At 40.6% G+C, this 21,833-nt stretch overlaps 1 protein-coding gene across 4 annotated transcripts in view; it reads right to left on the reverse strand.

Moving 5' to 3' along the window:
* Positions 1-3,054: 3,054 nt before the first annotated feature.
* Positions 3,055-21,833, reverse strand: part of ELMO1 (engulfment and cell motility 1) — a 305,386-nt gene continuing 286,607 nt past the window's right edge. For all 4 annotated transcript variants that reach the window (XM_066321961.1, XM_066321951.1, XM_066321970.1 and 1 more), the window contains 4 exons: positions 17,753-17,860; positions 14,168-14,250; positions 8,800-8,877; positions 3,055-4,403 (listed from right to left, as the gene is read on the reverse strand). In XM_066321961.1, the coding sequence (XP_066178058.1) occupies positions 4,203-4,403; positions 8,800-8,877; positions 14,168-14,250; positions 17,753-17,860 (470 nt within the window). In that variant the 3' untranslated portion in view covers positions 3,055-4,202. The remainder of the gene's footprint in view (positions 4,404-8,799; positions 8,878-14,167; positions 14,251-17,752; positions 17,861-21,833) is intronic.

A 21,833-nucleotide genomic window follows, 5' to 3' on the forward strand; every position in this document is an offset into this window, starting at 1 on the left:
CAGCTTGAATCACTATAGAGCTGGATGCATTCAGAGGCACTTCTGATCACTGAGTCCAATGTAATGACAACCAAGGAGCAGATGTATTCAGGGGCATTTCATGCCCATGCTCCTCTCTCCATCTTCTCCTGACAGGAGCGTGTTTCTTTTCTTCTTTCATCCCTCTTTCTTTTGAGAGCTGGCCAGAGGCTGTGGGGTTGCAGCTGGTGGCCTACAGGGTTGCTGAGGGGATGCAGGGCTCCCTTGCAGCTCAGCTGTCTGCCAGAGAAGACAGATTTGTTCTGGGCTGTGTTCCCACCAGGTTTCCATGCAAGCCTTCACATTGTCATTGGTGCAACATTGATGCCCAGCACCCTAGGCAAGAAAAATGCAATTCTGGGTAGGGCATGAAGACACCAGAGGATTTCACAAATGAAGTAATCAGGATCTTGCACTGTCATTTTGCAACCCAAGAGAGAGTCAGCACCTACCCACCTCTTGGCGTGATAATGTTATTTCTTCATGTAAGGTTTAATGACAGAGTTCTCCATACTGAAAAAAGAACTGCTTCTGAAAAATGGTAATAAAAGCCCCGTTTCTCTGACCCATAGCTTGTTTTGTACAGGATTACTTAGAATTGCTGCTCCTCTTCTTGTACTTAGAAGTAGAGCAAGCAGTTGACTTAAGAAGATTAGTATTTTTCTTGATTCAAGTTTTCTGGTAAAAGAATATATTAACTTTCAAAAGCAAAGTCATTTCCAAAACAGGAGCTAAAATTAGACTGATTTTTTTTTTGTTCTCTCTCCCCTTTATGGCTTTTACAAGCAATTACCCACTTAATGTCTTGAAATTATACAAGAAACTTCAATAGCAGTTCTTTTTCCTGCTGCATCTCCTTGAATGTGAAGATTTAAAAGCTTTTCCGGAACACAACAGCATGAGAAAATGAATTTGCCATTTTCATTCTTAATTTATTTTTTTTAAAGAATGGGAAGCAGCAGGATATTTCTTCATCATTTAACTTTTTTTTTTTTTTTTTTTTTTTTTAAATTTCATAATGACGAAGCAAGCCTGTATGACAGCTCAGGAAACCGAAGGCAGGATTCTTCTTTGCACCACAGCCTTTCAGGTTGCTGTGGGAGTTCTGCTAAAATAGCTGGAAGAACTATTATGCCAACGCAACTCTTGAGCCTCTTCTTTCTTACGGGTGGCGGATACAAATTTAGCATTCCTGCTCATGTGACCATCCCACACTGTGCATAACCCATACAAATAGCCAGGCCATGTGGGGAGCTGGGGATCCTGCAAAGCAGGATCCTGCAATGCAGGGAGCGGTGAGATGGAGCTATGCAGCAGTGCTGTGGTATCCATCTGGCCTTGGACCTGGATCCCCCCTGGTCAGGCTGCACCCATGCTGTGGGGTCCCAGGGCAGGACAGAGGGTCATGGACTGTGTCATCTGCTGCGAAAGGAGAGGGCTCAAGAGCCCCACGCTGCCTGACTGGTGTTGACATGCCTCAGCATCATGTGGATGGGCACGAGCTGTGGGTAAAAACAGAGGGCCAGGTTGCCAGCTCTCCTCTCCCCACCACCCCTGGGCTCTTGGGGTGGAATTAAGGGCACTCACCTTAGTGGAGGAGGCAAGTCTAATCTTTATCTCCTGCTCAAGTTGTCCCCTGGAGGAGTAGTTTTGTTTGCTTCTCTCTGATAGTCATGCAGATGCCTGCCTGCTAAGGCCACAGCATTGGAATGCCACTGAGCTGGCAGTGTGTTTGGCTCTTACAGCTTAGGAGTGAAAGGTGTTTCTTTTGGCAGCAAAGCAAACCCATCTGAAGCACCAAGTCTGAAATCTGTAAGTAAAAAGCAAATCCAGCTGGGTCAGGGAAATTAAAACAACTCAGGCTCTCCGGGCTGCTCCAAGTTTTATCTGCATGAAGGTAAGAGGCAGCATCAGTGTCTTGTAAAGAAACATGGTTCTACCTCCATCCCTCACCCCTGGGATCCCTTAAAAATCCCCTGTGGCAGGCAGTGCCTTTGCTCCTACTATTTCCTAGCCATGACTACCTTTGCTATAGTCTGACAAAGCTCTGGAGAATAAACCATCTCAAACTCACACAACTCACGTTGTACATCTCTGTTCTCATTAAGATGGAACCTTTTCTCAGGACACACTTCACTGTAACTATTCCCTCCAGTGTTTAGCTCAGTCTTTCTATTAACTTACTTTATCATCCATTACCACCAAAGCCAACTGATATCTTCTGTTACATTAAGGCGTTCATAAAATACTGCAAGCACAGCTCCAGGAAGGCACCTTCCTTGGGACTTCGATGATTGCATTCATACAATGTTCTCATTATCTTCCTTTTTGTTGCACCTGCAGGACATCATTTCTCTCCTCAACTAGTGTGAGGCCAGCCAGGATGTTTTCACCAGAGCCATCTGGATGGAGCAAGTGTCACCTCAGTTGAGAACTTCTATGACTGCCAGAAATGGAACCACCTTCTGGGGTTCTCAATAGCATGAGCTCTGATAAAACCCCTTCACTGTCTTTTCCAGCTGGGTCTGAGCAGGAGAGAACCTTACACTGATAAACATCTGTCTTTGGCATATGCAGTGGGAGGGAAAGAGCTGGCAGGTTCCTCTAGACTCAGACTTTTGCAGTTGAACTTAGTGAAATACCTAGGAAAACAGGAGGATGAAGGGCATCCATCCTGCTACGCTCAAACCACCCAAATACCAATCTGTTGCAGCCATAAACACTCTCAAGGAAGAAAATGGAAATACAGGAAAACAGTTGCCCCAGCAAACACAGGAAAGGCAGGAGCCTTGAACTGACCATGAGCACATCAGTATTCTGGGATTTTGGATTTCACAAGGGCCCTTCTCACAGGAAGGCTCATGTAACCACAGCAATGGAGACCTCTGGATGCATTTTATCCTTGTCACCACTAACAAACAAGTAAGTTAGATCAGATACAGATAAGAAAGGTCTTCCCACTCCTCTTTTTACTAAACAGCTCAGAATTGCTAGGAACCAAAAGGAATAAAAGACTACTTCAGAAGAAAAACAAAGTTCCAAGAATCATCACAACTCAGCTTTTTATTCAACAGTGAAGCTGAAGGGAATGGTGTTTTTTTTTCCCCTTCAGGGCAAATGTTCCAAATGGAAATTAAGTAAAAATATTGTTCCCCGAAAGTACTCACAATGAAATTAGTTTTCATTAAATATATTTGTTTGGCAAAATAAAATAATTAGAACCCGTACAAAAAAAAAATCCCTTGCAAATTTCTAACACTGTCATAATGACAACAATGTAAACCTGGATGTTTGGCAGTTGTAATTAATTTGTGAAAATTACTGTTGAACTTTGGAAAAAGGAAATAAAAATCACTTCAAATAGCAACAAGCCAATTTCAGAGGCAACTGAGGCTTAGGGAATGCTACAGGAATGGGAGACACTACTGGCTTCATACACGGTTTGTGTGAGTGATCTCCTAGTGTGGGGCTATTGTAAGAGCTGGGAGGAAAAGAAGTTAAAAGCTGTTGCAGCATTGCAGCGTATGGTACAGCAAAAACCTGCAGACTTTCCGTTCTGGGAGCCAATCAGTTGGGTGAAGGCTGGAGGCAAGAGCTGAGATGACGGTGGAGAGAATAATGACAGTGACGGATGATGCAAGCACTGGGAAGCAGTTAACCAATTTCATCATCTCATTGGATTCAGTGGTGAGCAGACTCTTGTGAGTGTCTGGGGAAATCTTCTGCTTACAGTAGCTGCTTTTGCTCCCTACCTCCCTCCTCCTTCCAGTAAAAGCCTCTGCCCTGCCAAGTGGGTTTCACAGGCATGCAGTTTGATAACAACGTCCTTTAGTTAAGAATGTCTATTCTGGTATTAAAAATGTAAAAAAAGTCCTCAGGAGGGTGCTTCTTAGTGGCAGTCTTTGCCTTAACCAAGGCCAATTGCCCACAATTACAAGTTAATTAAAGCAATGTGGATTTGGATGAGCAATGCGGAAGATGGGAATGGGGAAGGAAGGGATGCAGGGAACAGGGAGGAATGCAAGTGTTTTCTACATCCCTCTCCAAAGCCAAAATCCAAGGTGCGAAAGTGGGTTTCTTTTTCCTCACACTCTTCTCTCTCTCTCTCTTTTTTTTTTTTTTTTTTTTAATATCTCTCCAGTTATAATGTATTTCCAGTTTCAGAGCAAGTTTCAGTGACTGCCTCAGTTACAGTCATAAACAAAGTCATAGTTGCTGGGCTCCTTTGGGATGGGTGGGGGAGCGTCTGGGATCTGTATATTTTCCAAGTCAAGGAGGCGTAGCTTTATCTCCATGCTGAGCAGTGTGTCCAGGTCGTTCCGCGTTAGGTCACTCAACATATCCTTCCCAAGGAGGGCGTTCAAACCATCAGTCCATACACAATACTGCACAGGAAAAGGATAAAAAAATGCCATTAATAGACTTTTCATACACAAAGTCCTTCTCTGGTCTGGTTCTCTACAGTTACTGCTCCCATGGGGATCTACAAAGAGGCCTAGAATTAGGTTGATGCCTTTTATCAGCTCATATCATGAAGAAGGCTTTCACTGAACTGCTCAGAAAATGGGAAAAAAATACATTATATGGGAAGAAATGTCAGTATTTAGTAGTTTGACAATTTGGAATCTCCTCCAAACTTCTTGGTCAATGTTTTTCTGCAATTATTAGAGAAGGAAACAATTTCTTAGGACAATGAACCTTTGGAGAAATCTCCTTCACTCCTTTCATTGTCCTTCCCCACTACCTATTAATAAAGTCTGATCATCTTACACTAACCAAACTTTTAATTCCAAGACAGTTAAATTAGGTAAACTAAATCCCACTCCCAAATCCTTCTTGACTCTTAGTGTAAAAACTCCTGCACTACCTGCTTTTATCATTGTTTGCTTTCCTATACATGAAGTTGTTAGAATTGATAGTCTCTCATATCTATACCTACTTTACCACTATTTTACACAAAATAACATGTTGTGAAAACTACAAGTCAGTAGTTAATGGTATGTCCTTCTTGAAAATTAAATGCCAAGCTGCTTGGGTGTAATACTAAATGCTGCAAATGCTGAACTGGCCTCTAAAACCTTTTCCTTACTGTTAGCTTTTTCCTAACAGGAGATGCCATCTTTCCCAACAGCTGACAGCTTGTGATAAACGTGGGCTGAATAACCATTTAAAATCAGCAACAAATTCAAGGGAGATTGGTGATCTAGAGTCAACTTCTATTGAATAAGTCACTTTCATTTATTACTACAAGCCGTTTATTCAACTATGAACAGAAGCACTCAAATGCTGCCATCTAAAAATAAAGATTTCAATCATAAACTTGTGTCCTAGTTTGCAGGAGAAAAATTAAATCAACCGTAACTGCATTTTTTATCTTACAAATACTTCTGCTGGATTTCATGCCAAAAAAAGGGTTTTTAAATTTAGCTGACCATTTGCTACATGATGCTGCCGAGTTTAAAGATAGCCATGGCTGACTTCATCCCACAGCAGAAATGAGGATTATTTTTAAGGAAGAGAGAGAAGCCCCCCTCTTCATCCAGAAAAAGGGCATATTTCAAAAATAGGATGGGTTAGCACACTTCAGCATCCGAAGTGAAATCCAACCCACTTAAGTCAGTAACAAAACAGTAGCAGGGGGAGCTTTTTCACCCTGGGTGTGGGCAAGCCAAGCTGCAGCTTTAATATGAGATCAGCTATATAGAAGAGGCTTTAGAGTTCAGGTTGTCCTGCTGACAAGTACTAAATAAACAACTCAGCCTGCCTATTCTAGGCTGTCAAAGTGTGCCACTGAAGACTTTCAAAGCATGCAATGTTCTTGGAGCAATTCAGAGTATCAGGAAAAGAAAGAAGATATTCTAGAAAAATAACTATATTTGAACAGACTATAATCTTTTTATGATTTACTTGAAATCTTTCTTTGGGAGACTTTTCCCTGAATTCATTATGAAGAAATGGACAGAAAAGCAAAAGGCTCTGCTCAGGTTACAGGAGAGCAGAGAATGTTTTCAACAGATGCAGCCCCTGACGTAAATCGTCCATCACCTGTGCAGTGAGTGCGGCCAGCTCTTCCTCTGGGGAGGAATCCCAGAGGGCCAGGAAGCAAAACTGCAGTTCTCTCCTCTTCCAGATATAACTCATTCAGGGCCCACAGAAACCAAATTCTGGCCACAGTTCTGAAGAGTGCAATGGCCTGGAAAAGGGGCTTCCTCTCTAATCTCCATATTGGCAAATGCACCTAATTAAACTCCTGCACATGTTGAGCAGAGAGACACCCTAATGAGATGGTGGAAAAACAGAGGCATTCATTCAGAAGCTTTTTTCTTTTTAATATGCAAAAGAGACTAAGAGCCACTGAAAAATTAATTTACGAGATTCATTTTCATGAAACTCCAATGAAACCTAATTATGGCCTCCTTCATCAGTTTCTCTGTCAAAAATCATGGATAAGATTAATCCACCTTTTTTGCTGTGTAGTTGAAACCAGTTATTAGTGTTTAAATGAAAAACAAATACAATGGAGTGATCTCATAGCACTGAATCCCCTGGCTAGCAGTAAGCTCTAACAGATGGCTAAGGGAATTGACAAACTTAAGTGTGCTAGAATGAGGTCCAAATCTCAATGATACTGCTTCAGTAATGAGATTTTATCAAAGAATTACCTTGGGAGACAAGAACTAGAAGGGTTGCACAGGCTTCATCCATCTGGATGCAGCTCTGAGCAACCTGGTCTGAGCTCACTGCTGACCTGATTTGAGCAGGAGGTTTGACTCAGGACACCTCCAGGGTTCCTTGCAGCCAGAATTATCCTATGAGCCCTCGTTCAATTTTTCCTTTTAGGAGACACTCAACTCCCACATTTTAACCTCACTCTACAATCACGAGGACTGCACAAGTACTTAAAAAAAGCCCTGCAAGTCTGACCTGAATTGTCATGTACCAACATCATTCCCGGTGCTTCAAACAAATCTAAGGATCTTGAGATGTCACCACCAAATCTCCCAAACTGACAATGCTGCTAAACTAGCACTTCTATCAACAGGCACCCCACCTATTTTGATGAACGGTCACAGGCTTCATGACATGTTACTTGCCTTTCCTTGTGGGTTCCTCCTCTGAACACTTGTACTTTCTACTTTAATCACATCTTACTCTTCTGCAGGCCATGGAAAAATAAAAAGGAAGTGAGATGTCCTTTTAAAAACTTTCATTTGGGAACTGTCAAGTGGCAGCAGAGACTGTTGCCTCTGGCCATTTATTTGAACATATTAATTTTGTTTCAAAGAAGCTGCACAATACCAAAAAGAGAAATGAAGATAAAAGTTGTGTTAACACAATCATGAGCAACTGGGTTAAGTGCATCTCACTGCTACTGCCTGGATGTAGTACCAGCTTTTGAACATTCAGACCATTAAAATCCACTTGTAGCTATAGGCTATATTTGAGACACAGTGGCTGAAAAAATTGTTGGTTTTCATGACAATTTGTGCTTCTGAGCTGAAGCAGTCTATAATTCAGTTTCTGGAGAATTTATATCAGAAATCATAGAATCGATGCTCAGTTCAGAGGATGAAGGCAATCATGTGTTGCTTAGAACTGCAGCTCTAGTGGCATATTGTGCCTGGGATACTATTGGCCCTTTCTCTTACATGAAAACTCTGGAACAGACATCCTTGAAAATGACACTCAAATGTTAATCCTGAAAAAGACCCAAATGGGCATAACTGTATTTCCTCTCCTAAAATTAACAACTAGTTGAAGGTTTTAGTCCAGAACAAATGTTGAAGTGACATAACTAATATGCTTCACTTGTAAAGCAATTTCATGCACTTTTTTAACACTATAGTATAATGCAGTTTAGAGCAAATTTCTGTAGTTCATCATCTTAGCACAGTGTCTTGAACTGACACCAAGTGTGATACCTAAAAATAAGTGTGCAAATGGAACACAACTCTTCTTGCTTTAGAAACAAGAAAGATTATTTTTAATGTAGTGTATTCTGCTAAACTTTTACTTGAAATTTCTTTGAAAGAAACACATCCAATGATTCAACACAATTAAGGTAAATTAATCTCATTACGTTCCAGAAGGTGATAATGTCTTCTACTTCCTTGCAGCTTTTACTAAGAGAAAGGAGCAGGGAAGGGGCTGTCATTCATCCTTGCTATTGGTATTTACATTGTCTTTATACAAATGAAAGCCACTGCAAAACACTTTACTGTGGAGAGGGAATAGAGGGGGCCTTCTATGATCACCTGTTGTGAATGGTCTTAAGCAATAAGAAAAAGGGGATATGCCATTCTGGAGAGGACAAGTCTTTAGCTAAAACTGAGATCCAGTGATGGTATAACTACCCCTGATTATCAGTGTTGCAAGTTCACACAGAAAAATTCTCTGAAGTACAGCAGACCACAAGAAATCAGAAGATGGTGAGAGAGGTCTGTAGAACTTCAAGGTCTGTCCAAGCTCTTTTATTTCTTTTTCTTATGGCTTGCATTTCAGGAGGGTTAGAAATACTGGTCTGTAATTTGGAGCTTCATGTGCTCTGTGATGTAGGAATACAAAACATGTTTCTTCTGTGGCTCAGATATGCAAGAAAATTGCAGAAGGTCTTGTTCCTATACTAATCTCTTGAATGTCAGTTTGTTTTGAGACATGACACTAATTTAGATGGACCTATACCGTGGGCTGCAATGCCCATTCTTATGTTCTTACAAAGCCATCTGGTGCCTTAAAGCAACTAAGATAACTTCAAATAACTGTACTCTAAATATGACTTACCTCATGCTTGTCTGGAGCAATGAAATTCAACTGGCCACTTGAGTCATACAATATAGAGAAAGCAAGCTCTAGCACCTCCTGGAACAACACAAAGAAACACATATTAATGCTGCATGAGAGAGGCATTCCTACATTCACGTCTGTCTTTCTTTCCTATCCGTTATTCCTCAAAACAAGTTGAAAAGTAGTTTATGGTAGTTTCCTGTCTGGCCAAAGCTGCAGCAGTACCAGACTACTGCAAGAGACTGGCACAGCAAGAATACCACCATGGTTGCTTCAGTCAAAACAAACTCACCCATCTCAGTGCTTATTGTGGCTCACTGGGTCATGAATTTCTTTAGCATTTGAGTTTAAATTTGAGCTAGGCAATGGTGAGGACTGAAATCAATATAATGAATAACAGTACACTTGCAAGAAACTCCTCCTGAAGGTTTTTTTCACTATGTATAGATTAAACTCACAAAGTTCTGCAAGGTTTGACTCCTTGTGTTAAAAATCTTGTCAGGACAATTAATATCTTGGTATACACTTATGCTCTTTTCACTGCTGGAAATATATTAAATTATTCACTCTCAGGAGATTGCTGTAATTTTGTTTCCATCTGAACCAGAATCGCCAGGCTCAGTCAAGCCAAACTATGCCGGTTACCTAAGGCACAAAGGAATTTTGGGAAAGGAAAAAGCAATCTTTTTTTTTTTTTTTTTCCCCCTAAGCACTGAAGCTGGAATTGTAAAAGGTACCTAGGAGAACTCATAAAGTGCTGACCTTCCCTAAAAGTCACCTGAAATCCCATGGGGAAACCCAGGCAATGTGAATAAATAATGATCTTTCAGTGGCCAGCAGTGATCACGCAAAGATGTCTTATCTGCTGCCGTATTATGGTTTCTGCCTGCATCACTACAAGTGCCAATACAAGGATTTCACAATCTGTGAGCTTGAAGGTATGGATATATTAACTGTGGAAAAGAGACTCAGCTATATAGCAGAGTGCTGACTTGTAACTATGATCTGTATCACACGTCCTGTTCTTTTTGCCTCTTGGCTTCCTCAGCCCTGTCATACTGACAGCTTTTGCTGACTCTCAGCTGACAACAGTCCCTGCACTGCCAGTGGTGAAAGGAGAACAGCTTCCTGAATCTGCCATAATACCTTTTGAAATGTAACAATTGACTGTGGGGACTGCAGCATAAACACTGTTCTAGATTTTTACCCCTGAGCTCCTGGTTTGAGACAGACATGGATATTTGGATTTCCGTAAAGGCTTTTTTGGTTTTGAAGTTGTATGATTAAGAGCAGAGTCCGAACCATAAAACTTGCAATCCTTAGGGATAATCTTGGATAATAAGAGATCAAGCTTCTCTTGGGAAATGTTCTTGTTTTCCTTGAGTTTAGTTACTAGGTTTGACTTGATGTATTGCCAAGGCTACAGGAGACAAAGCTATGCTAAATCCTCATTGTGCTAAATCTCCATGGAGGCTGCAAATGCAAACAGGGCTGGTGCGCTCAGCAAACCAATGGCTCAGGCTCACATGGCCTTTTTGTGTTGTAGGCATGTCTCTCAGCCACACCTTATTAACAGTGATGTATTTCATTACAGAAACAAAACTACCCCTGCCCACATGAACCTGGCTTTATCTATTCACACAATGTTATAAATTACTGGCAGAATATGCCAAATACTGCCACTGAGGTTGTAGCTCTAAAAAAAGGGCTTATACTTATACTTATACTTATACTTATACTCTTATACTGTGATGTTCTTGAATTTCATGAAGGTCAACAATCCCACAGGCCTGACCCCTGTAATCTTTCCTTTGGGAAACTCGAACAAACAGAACTTCTTCATCTCAAAAAGAGAAGAAAGAGGAAAAAAAATCTCTGCTTGGAAGAGGAATGCGTCAGGATGTCAAGGGTTTGGTCATTTCCAGTCAGGCAGAGAATGAGAAAGGACTACATTAAGGGCATCAAGCTTCTCTTTTTGGGGTAAAGTGTTATTTTGGCAGTGCTGGCTTCAGCTCAGCTTCTTTAGTGGCTCCCTGGACTCTAAAGGCTTGGGAATAACAACTTCCAGGTGGCAATATCTCTGTTGCTTTATGCATAGCCAACTGCCAAGGAAAATGGAAGTTAAAGGAGCTGGAGTTGCCAACTGGCCCTCCACACACTGGCGGTGGTCTCAGTGGTTGAGCTGGTTGACCTGTCAGGGACCCTCACCTGGTTTTGTTACAGTCCCATCAATGACAAGTTGAAGCTGGCAGTTCTTAAAGGAGAACTGGTTAGTCTTTATCAGCTGTCTCTAGTTTTGTATTCTTTTCTCTGTTCTATTTATCAACCTTTCTCACTCAAAAAGTAATTTTTCACTCAAGCCTATTGCTTCTCTATCCCTCTGGTCTTTTTCATTTCACATTCTCTCTAACCTGTTCCTTCCTTCTTTGTTTTGCTTTCCTCCTCCTGCACCTCAAGCTGCTGAACTCACTCCCTTAACACTCCTAGTTCCTTCAGCATGTCAGACCCCTGCCTTCCCCAGATACTTCTAAAAGTTAACAGCATTGGGACCCACAATGTGCATCCCTTCAGAGCTGTGCTGAAAACAGAGAACAAGGGACTTCGCAACAGCAGGACAATACTTCCCACTCCTTGGATTCCACTCTGTGGGGGAAGCCGCTGTAGGTGGTATGAAGGGAAGGTTGCCCTCCCTTGCCCAGAGCTTCCCTCTCCCCCAGTCTCCACTGGCCCCCAACACAGGCCAGAAGCCATGAACAAAGTGAAGCCATGAAGCAAAGTGATCCCACGCAGCTGGAATGACCTCACTGCTTTCTGCCTTCAATACCCTCAGAACACCCATGTCTTCACTGAAGGCTGAGGCCTTGCCATATTGAGTTTGCTTCCCACAGTGAGAAGATCTGCCCCAAAGAACTATCCTGACAGGCAGTATAAGGAAACTTTTTTCTAATTCTTCTGTCATTCTTTATTTTGAAGGCTGCAAAATCTGACATATTTAATTTCTTTCAAAATCATTGATACTATATGGGAGTCAGAAACAAGGATTTAAAAATTAAACCTAATTTAAAAACACAAGCAAGACGTACAATAATGTATTCAGATCTGGTCCCATCACATCGTTTCAGCTTCATATGCATGCAAATTGCAATTCAGTTTAACTCTTATTTCTTTCTCAATTGTCCTGCTGAAAGAACAATGGCCATGTGCTGGCAAATGAAGAGACGCTGAAGCCTTTGTTATGGACATGTTGCCATTTCCAGCTATGCTCATAGCATGGCATTCTGCCATTCAATTTTCTTTTCTGCCAATGAATAAAATGGTGGTGGACATTATATATGTACAAAGAAAGCACAGAATGAAAAGGCCTCTTAAAAATATATCACTGATTTTGAAATTTCAGAAAATGAAAGGTTTCATACACCAAACTCAGCCGAATTGCATTTTGTGTCTGCCTTTTTATAAATTTTAATTGCATAACCCATATATAACTTGATATGCTGCGAAAAACATGTTATACCTATGTCAGTTAAATAGTTGCAATATTGTGCCTGACAGTTTGATTGGGATGACAGATTAATTCAAAAATTCTGTGCTTCTCAGGGGAAGAAACAAGGAATTGAGGAAATAAAAAAATCCCAAACCCACCGAACCAAAATCCCAAATCCCAAACCTCTTGCACCACATCAGAAACAGTAAACCCATCAAAATTGCCACTGTTTGGGTCACAAACAGAATGCTCCAGCCAAGCATACAGCCATGCTACCTAGGAATTCCTGATCTTCATACTCTTAGCCAGAACTTTTATACCAGCCCCAAGCAATTTTACCTAAGGAAATGGGGCAATGCTGAGAGCTGAGGACAAACTGATCTGCAGCATTCCTATTTAGCATTAAATACTATCTAGACATTACTGCTCCCTAACGATGACACATTTCCATCACTGCCACCCACTGCTTTCCATCTTTCCCATTTGTGCGGACATATGAGTGCTAAGACAAGGAAGAACTAAAAATATTTTATATGCATCATATAAATGTCCCAGCCAAATGTGTTGATGGTTCAGCTGTAACATGAGGTAGGAGTTGTACGTAATCTATTGTACTCATGTGTGTGTGTTTGTGCCCTGATTCAGAAAATCAACAAGGAAAAATACTCCTGGGTTTTTTTTTTTTCCTCACTTGATAAGATTTTTTTCCTTTCCTACCATGTAAAGCCAACTTTGAAAGGAGAGCAACTTCTCTGTCAGAAAACAAATGCATAAAATACTCAGGATGCTTTGTCCATCTGTGCATAGTTAAGGAAAAAGATGTTGCAGCTATGAAGCTGCAACTAGTTGTGTCATGTAGCTTTGACAGTGCCTTCCCAATTTTTATGGCTTCCATCAGAACTTCTTTTCCCAATTTTATCTAAAGTACTGAAGCAGGAACTCTTAACTTCACAATTTTGTCCATTGAAATCTCCTTCTGGTCTGACCCAAAATTTCTCAGTTTCAGGTAATTAGAAATTCTGATTCAAAATTTGTGATCTGGCTCCCAGACCTCTCAGGGTGTTGTTCTAGGTCAGACTGAACACCATCAGAGTCTCATTGCTTCTTGTAAGGTGAGAGAGACAATCTGATAGAAAATTTATTAACATACCTCATAAAATATAGTATTCACCACTAACAATGCCAGACGTTGCTAGTAACTCCATTTCTTCTGAATGTGGTGACAATTCTTTCTAACAAAAACTCTGCAAGATTCTGGCACTGCACAATTTTAGTGCTGCTGTCAGCTTACAGTTCTTGCTCTGAAACTCTGAAAGGTAGTATAAATCTAATTTAGGCTGAATATTGTCTCTTACACATTTTTTTTTCCAAATGAGCTGCCGAGCAGGTTCTTATACACCTCCTTAATTTCCCAGTATTTACCTTACAGCCTCTTGTTGGCAGTTGTTTTTCTACCTGACTGGACCTGCAGGTATCATCAGCTGGACATTAACTACACTTTTGGCATGTGTTCATTGAATGTGAGTTCACTAGAGAACACAGCTTGAAAAAACTAGTTATTTATCAGAGACAATATAGGAGTAGGTACCAACAGCCATTGCTGCTTTGCTTTAGAGATAGAAAACATCACTACTAAAGACTACTCCAGTTGTGCCCTGGGCATAACACAATGCACATCTGCCATGAAATATGAGTAAGGAAGGCTAAGCTGTCCCAATAACTTAACTCAGATAGTCTGAGGTGGAAAGCAAGGGTGTACATACATGGAAATGTTGCAGGCTGGAGTGAAAAATACTTCTCTGAGTGTTACTTCAGGGAAGCTCAAGTTGACAAGCTTAGTATTCTGCACAGTATGTGTTCATTACAATTTGAGAACCATACCTTGTTTTGTTTAAGAGCTCCTTTCTCCTTCATGTGTGGGCAGTCTTTCCCAGTCACAACAGCTTTTATATCTGCCACTGGCACTGCATTAAAAAGAAAAAAATTCAAACCCCAGAAAATTAGTTAGAAGCAAGGTATGTAAAAGCTACAGAGTCTCAAAAGAGGCAAGACTAATATGATAAAATTGCCATGTCCTTTGCCATTTCCAGCCTTTTGTAAGAAAGAAAACTGGAAGAAAACAACTAACACAGGAACCAGTGAGTCTTGACAAAATTTCAGGCACCTGGATAAAAGTCTGAAAATGCTTTTTCCTGCCTACTTAAGACTACCTTGGGTAAGAGTGTCTCATATAAATGCGTACCTGTGTCTGGACAGTATGTGATCATGGATCTCAAAACCATATAGTTTTCTTCCATGTTAATGCAATGGGACTGCTCTGTTCTAGGCATCCAGGTAAAGTCTCTGCTGGAAAGAGGATGCTGGGCAAGTTGGACCCCTTGCTCAGTGCTGTTTTCCTTCTTTTAAAAGCCTGTAGGATTTTTTTTTTTACATAGTTTCCTATTTCCATCCCATCAACAGTTTAGTTGCTTTCTGGTACTACCAGGAATAAGGAATACTTATAACAAGCCATTCCAATTGCTTTAAAATGTGAAGTGAACAGGAATGACTGGGGGGAAAAGAAAGGTAAGAAAAAATATTGGAATCTGCTGCCACTCAGAGTAACAGAGTGAGGTCACTAAAGCATAAAGATAAATTTCTCTGATTTTCAAGCGGAAGTCAATTTTCCAAAGGTAATTACATTATGGAGAATCTATATGCTCTACAATACAATATGGTCCCTGAGTGACAGTTTCTACGATCTATAAATAATCCATTATCCTTGCGGCTGCAGTAAAGTATCTTATATATAGAACGCGATGGTAATATGAAAATCTGTTACTGCCCAGTTCTTTACAAACTCTAATGGAAATAGTGAAGAGGAGAAATGCATTTACTCTTCTACTGGGCACAGCAGCACTATATATTTTATGACAGATTACCTCAGCACTAAGGCCAAACGGATGGTACGGATGTAAAAGACATTCTTAAAGTATTTGCTTTGCATGGAAAACTGAAAAGAAAGGAAGTAGTTTGACTCTTCATTACTCAACTTCTGCCTTTAGTCTCAGAATTTTATGCTGTGGGCCTGATGACATTTTATGCCTCTGATGGTCCCATTTTGGAGAAGAAGAGGTACTGTTTTTGAGAGGAGAGAATAAGCTAGGATAAACTGGGAAATTAAGGAGATATTTGACTGCAACTATGGCAGAAAGGTCTTCTTAAGAAAAAAGAAGTTCCTGCCATATTTTGAAGAGGCCCAGAAAAACAATTTCTCTGTTTGCATAAGATAAGATTTTCTGAGGTCAGGCCTCTCAACCAAGAAAGCTTTTCTCTAGGTTTCATACACTTGATCTGTTTGATCTGGAATGCAGTAACTGTGAGAGATCATAGACTGATGTGACATCCTAATCTTTATTTATCTTGAACTTGGCTTATGCCTTGCTTTAGAAAAATAGAATCAAAGACTTCAGGAGGTATCAGAAGATGACTACAAGATGCAGGAGGGCGTGAGCACCGATGTAATGTGCTTACAATGGATAAAGCCTTGAGAAAGAGGGCAGCTGTTTTCTATCCCAGCTGGAGTCTGCATGGCTTGTTATCTCTGCCAACCTTAAGAGAGGGGTGACATTCACAGAAGTGAAAAGGTTTAAAACCCACACATTTATTTTTGGGGATAGACACTAATTATTCAGGCTTGGCAAGGAGTGCAGAAAATGCTTGATGCTGCTTCTCTTGGTTCTGTTTTCTTACCCATCTATTCTCTTTTATCTGTAGATCTGGCTCCAAATGCTGAGAAGTTGACCATCACCTTCAAACTTTAAGAATTCAAAAATCAATAATCTGTCCAGAGACAACCAAAATATTTATGAAAAGTATTCTTTAAAACTGGCCCAAGCCAGTTTGGTCCAATATGGTTCAAACAATGGTGCCACTTTATAATCTTGTGACTTGCAATATTCTCAGCTTTGTTCGATGAAACTCCATTGAATGTGGGTAGCACTATGGTACATCTTGTATCATTTATAGCCTGAAAACCTGAGATAATGATGAAATAACCACCTCTTTCTGAAACTGCATTGGCATCTACTCTGCCAGCAGCCATACTGAGGGAACCGTGTGGGTCTGACCCAATGGTTCCTAAAGGAGAAGCCCTCTGCCCCCATGGGATCCTGACACTCCTGAGTAGGCTCAAGAGCCTATGGAAAATGCAAGTGCCAGATGACTCTCAGAGTCAGGGTCACGGGTTTGTGCGTGGAAGCGTGCTCCAAGAAAACAAATATGGGAACTGCTGGTCTTGTGACTGTGCCTGCAGTTCAAGTGTGACTTTTGTTCTTCTGTCATTCTGACACTACTGTAACATTCTGTGGCTATTTCTCTAAGCCTTGTCCACAAAAACAGTCTCTTTCTGTGCAATGTGAGCCCCTGTCCTACATTCTGCCAAGACTGCAGTGTGGAACATCCTTGAGGCAATCTGTAAGGCAAGGAAAACATGAGAACGTGACTGCAAACAGTCTGGGCTCCAGCATCACATGGACTTTTCCTCTTTCCCTCTCAGACTGTATCTAGGAGCACTTGGACAGTTTAAAGGTGCTGAATGTAGACAGGTTAGGGGAAGAAATTTCACATCATTCCCCAGTTTTCAGGCTGGAAAAATTTCAGACTTCTGAAAAATTAGTCTTTCTGCCATTCCATGAAAGAAGTGTAATTACCAGCTGAAATACCTGTATAAGTGTGTCTTATTTGATAATGCCAAGGATTTTCAGAAAAGAATTATTCCTTATTCAATGCTAGATTTCTTGAAGTCACCTACCAGTGTCAGAACTATACTCATTATTCCCACTACAATAAAAAATCTTCCCTGGATTACAGGTTAAACCCCTACAACTCATGTTGAAGTACAAAGAAGAAATCACTAGAGTATGATGGTTCTGAAGAGCTCCAAAATTGCTTTTAACCATAAGAAAAATCCCAATAAATCCCCTGGTAGGAGCTGCCACATGTCTTTTGCAGTTGGCTACACAGAAACAGTGAGGTCCTCGTAATACTGTTCACAGTGACCTGTCACCTTTGAGTACACTCCTCACAAGAATAAAAAAAACCCTCTGGCACATATTCCTCATCCAGTCACTAGAGACTGCCTGCTTCCATTGACAGGCAGTGCTTCTGAATATGCCCAAGTATTTTTATTTGACATCCACAGTTAGACAAGCAATGAAAATAAATTGTGTTCCTCCTTAGGAAAGACATGATGCTTCCAAGCTGAATGAAATTATAAACTCATTGAAAAGCTTAACGCAGTCCCCACACACACTTGGCAAATCGAGGAGAGTGGTGTTTGAATGCAGGAAGAAATGTCCCCTGCTCTTTATCTTTGTAAAGAGAGCTGTTCATAATGTCCCATGTTAAGAGAAACCCACTAAAAGTTATAAAAAAAGAACTAGCATAAAAGAAGCAGAAGTGTCACAATCTTTGTGCATGACTTACATTTATCTTGCAAGGAATCATGAGGGACTTCTCCCTGTGGACTTTCTTCCAAGTCTCCGTAGTGCAAGACCTTGTGATTAGGTGAAAGTCGACAATACCAAAATTTGTCTGTTGAAATAAACACATTAAACAAGGTCACTGACATATTTTCATCAGCCTTACCAACAGCAGAGAAGAAAGCTTACTCAAACAAGGTGCCACAGGGAAAGGCTGTCTTTTCTTTCAGAAGAAGAAATGTGTGGCATGTATATAAAAAGGGTAGGGACTTTGATCAGTAATTTTACTTGATTAAATGAAGCTGGCATTAATCTACAGGGGTTTTGTTATTGACATAGCCACTGGCTCAAAAAAAACTACTAGCGAGAAAAAATTCACTTAGTTTTACCACATATTATATACCCTCATGGCCAGAAGACTGGCAAAGTAACTACTTTGAGTAGATAATTTTAATTTACCCATAATACATTCATTTTTAGCACCCACTTTGTGAAAATCAAGGCCTACCAGCTGTCTTGTGTGGGACACCCAAAAACTGATAAATTTGAAATATCCTATACTTTATGAAAATTATGACTCATGTCTTTTTTTACAGACACAAGAGAACACCCCCATGTTTATGGAGCGACTGGACCTAATAATCATGCAAGGACTTAAAAAGCAGACATTAGGTCTCTTGTCCTGCAGATAACTCAGTGCTTTGCATGGTCACAAATATGTGTGTGACCATGAAGTTCACACCCCAGTTTGCATTTTAGTTCTTCCTAAGAGATGTACATTTTCATCTCCTGACAACTCGTGCTTCACAGGACATAATTCCCCCTAACAACATTTGTTAAAATCTGCTCCTGTGAAGAACATCACCTTTGCAGAACCAGGCCACCATGGTGCCTAGCGTGCAAGGATGGTGCTTGCCAATTCCCTTTCTGAAATGGCTAGAAGGAGGTTATCCTTCCTTGTCAGAGCACATTCTATTTAATTAGTAGATCACATAATATTAAGCTGTCAAAAACACAATCTTGTTACATTCAAACTGAATTTCCAAAAGCTCAGAGCAAGGCTGGATGTTAAAATGCCAGTGGAGGGGGGCAGAGGGCTTCTCTGGCTCTAGGCTTCTCTTGCACTGGCAGTGTTGACGCTGTGCCAAGCAGCAGCCTGAGAGACAATTTAGGGGAAATGTTAGCACTGACACAGCCCTGTGGTGCTGCAGTTGCTGGGAGCCTCAGTTTGGACAAAACATTTGAGGAGCTGTAGAACCAGCATACATGAGCTCATTTGGAGCGCTAGCAGAGGAAGGGCTTCTTGGTTCTGCCAGTAAAACATTGGCTTCATGGACCCAGCTGATTCCTAAAGGATGCTCCAGGCCCCTGGCCAGTCATTTAAAGTCCAATGCAGTAAAACACAGGCAACTGCATGGTAAAAATGAACTTTCACACACCCTTTTAAATTTCTTCGTCACAGTGGGTAAAAAGGTTTAGGGGAAAAACCCACTACACTTCCAACTACTTTCTGAGTGTGCAGCCCTTTCTACAAAAAGGTTTCAAAAACCTCACAAACCTCTGGCAAAGGCTCGAAGTGGCCATGGGAGTGATTCTGGCTATCAACTTCACAGGCATGCACAACACTGAAAGATGTATGGCAGAGAGCCTGAGATTATGCTCCTGTGATGCATACAAGAAGAGCTGCTGGAATATCAGCATCCCTGGACTGTAAGTAAAACATACAGTGGCCCAGTATGGGATCGAGAGGAAGACTCCACTTGCAAAACTTCTGCAGGGAATTGGAACTAGAACAAGTAGGAGCCTCATTCAGTAGACTCATCTGAAGAGCACATCTACAAGCAATTCATTTGGCAGTTTGTGTATCTCAGAAGGATGCATGTGAAAATTTTCTAGATTCATGCCTTTTACAGGGAACTCTACCAGAATCATAGCAAAGCCTGATGCTTAAAGACCACACCCCCATGGAACCTCATGGTTGACCATTATGCCTAAAGAAAAGCCTCCAGTAACTGCAGCAGGAGGCTTTCCAACCTAGCTTTAACTGCAACCTCATTGTTTATTTGGCTATACAAAGTAATACAACTTTCCAACTCTAAAATTAAAACAGTATTTTTTTTTTTCTTAATGAAAACCAACATGGTTTCACTACCTTCTCAGTGACCTTGGCAAAAAGATGTTCTAACTGAAAACAAAATTACTATAGATTCCTTTCAGTTTATCACACATGGGGTTGGTGTCAGCAAGGGATTGGCTCTTTTATCTCCTAGGGGTTAATATTTTGGTAACCTTGGTTCTATCAATGCCACGCTTCAATAACAAAAGAGAGGAACATCATTCCATGAAAATATCTTACTTTGTTTTGGGAAGGGGTGGCTTAATGGGAAGAAACTCAAGCTTTGAATATCTGAGGAGCCTTTTCAGCAATTCCCCATAACCCAAGGTTAATTAAAACTTAATGGCCATAGACTGTAGCTTGAAGCATGTCCAGCACAACTCTCCTGTGGGCTCACTAATGACTCTGCTCTGCCATAGCTTTGCTGTCAAGGGGGAAGCCCTTAAATGAAAGCTACAAATGGAACTAAGGAGGTTTCCTCAGCCACAGCCACTAAATGACTGCACCAGCCAGGCTGAGGAGGGTGACAGCATGTTGGTAGGAGAAGGGACCCTTGCTTCTACAGCCACCTAGCCTAACCCATTCCAGTTCAGCTGTACATGATACTACAGACAGTGTATCAGAAAATATCCCACTCACATGAGATTTCAGTGCCTTGAAGTGGAACAGTTTGAAACTGGATGCAGCTATTTTACTGTTGCTATTTTACATTAGGTTGCTAGAAATTCTTCTTTGGGAAACAGAATTAGTAATTTTGATTTTTAATCGGAGAAGCTTTCAAGCAAATTGTTCTGATTTTTCTGATATTTGCTAGAAGAGTCAGGGGGTTAAATACACCATAGAACATTGTATAAGATTATAGATGGTTAAAAAAAATCCCAAGTAACAAAATCACCTACAATTTGGCTACAAAAGTAGTATTCAAAATTGTGAACAAATAGCAGAGCACAGAACATTTTGCTGATGGGCTACAGAATGCCTGGTCATTCACACAGTGTGTTTCCAAGTGCATTAATGGCCAATGACTCATATACCTCTAACAATACTACTCCAGGTAAAGAACTGCTGTGGTTAGTACAGGAGTGCTCTATTGTTAGAATCTAGGGAGAAAATAGCTCAGATATGCATGGAAAGAAGTCTGAGAATATGTGTTTTTTTCCCAAGATACATTTGAAGTTACTACAGAAGTTTTTTGATCAAAGAAAAACATCCTCACAAATCTAGCAACAGGAACCTGCTTTTAAATATATCTGTGAAAACATATATTTGTGTAGATTTTATATCTATACGTGCCCGTGGGCATGCTTGTCTTTTCCTTTTCTTTTTTCTGTCACTATTAAAATTGTGTGGATATTTTCACTCCAACTGGTCTTAACTGCCTACATCAAGCTAGGAAGCTCTTCAAATAACTGGCAAATATTTGACCCATGGCATTGTTGGAGGCATATTTGGTTAACTGGCTCCCCACAGCAAGTCTTGTGCTCACAGAATATTAGGTTTTTTTGTGGGACTATGGAGAGTAGGATGAAGTAGCAGCAAAAAAGAGCTTGGCAGAAACAAAGTCAAAGTGTGTGCTGTTGTTTAGAATTGTGAGTTACCTATCCTAGCAAGAGATGGAAAACCTGTCTTCACTAGATTTTTTTGTTTCAAGTTAAGCTTTCACTTTCCAGGTAACTTCCATGGCACCTTGTATTTTTTTAATTTAATGGTGTGTACCACCAGGATTTCCCTTGCTTCCAAAAATTACTGTTTGAGAAACCTCATGTTGACTGCAAAACCACCTTAATAGCATGCAATTTCTCTACAATCTTTATAAAGGTAAAAAGGGAATTTATTTTCAAGAGTGCACCCAGCAACATATTCTACAAATGTACTGGATGACAGCATTAGAAGTATCTATTATCCTCAATAAAATGAGGATATCTGCTTTATCTGCTACTTAGCTCTACTAGAAATAATAACTGGGGGT

Source organism: Sylvia atricapilla, chromosome 1 (genome assembly GCF_009819655.1).
Source record: "Sylvia atricapilla isolate bSylAtr1 chromosome 1, bSylAtr1.pri, whole genome shotgun sequence".
In the NCBI taxonomy this organism is placed as follows: Eukaryota; Metazoa; Chordata; class Aves; order Passeriformes; family Sylviidae; genus Sylvia; species Sylvia atricapilla.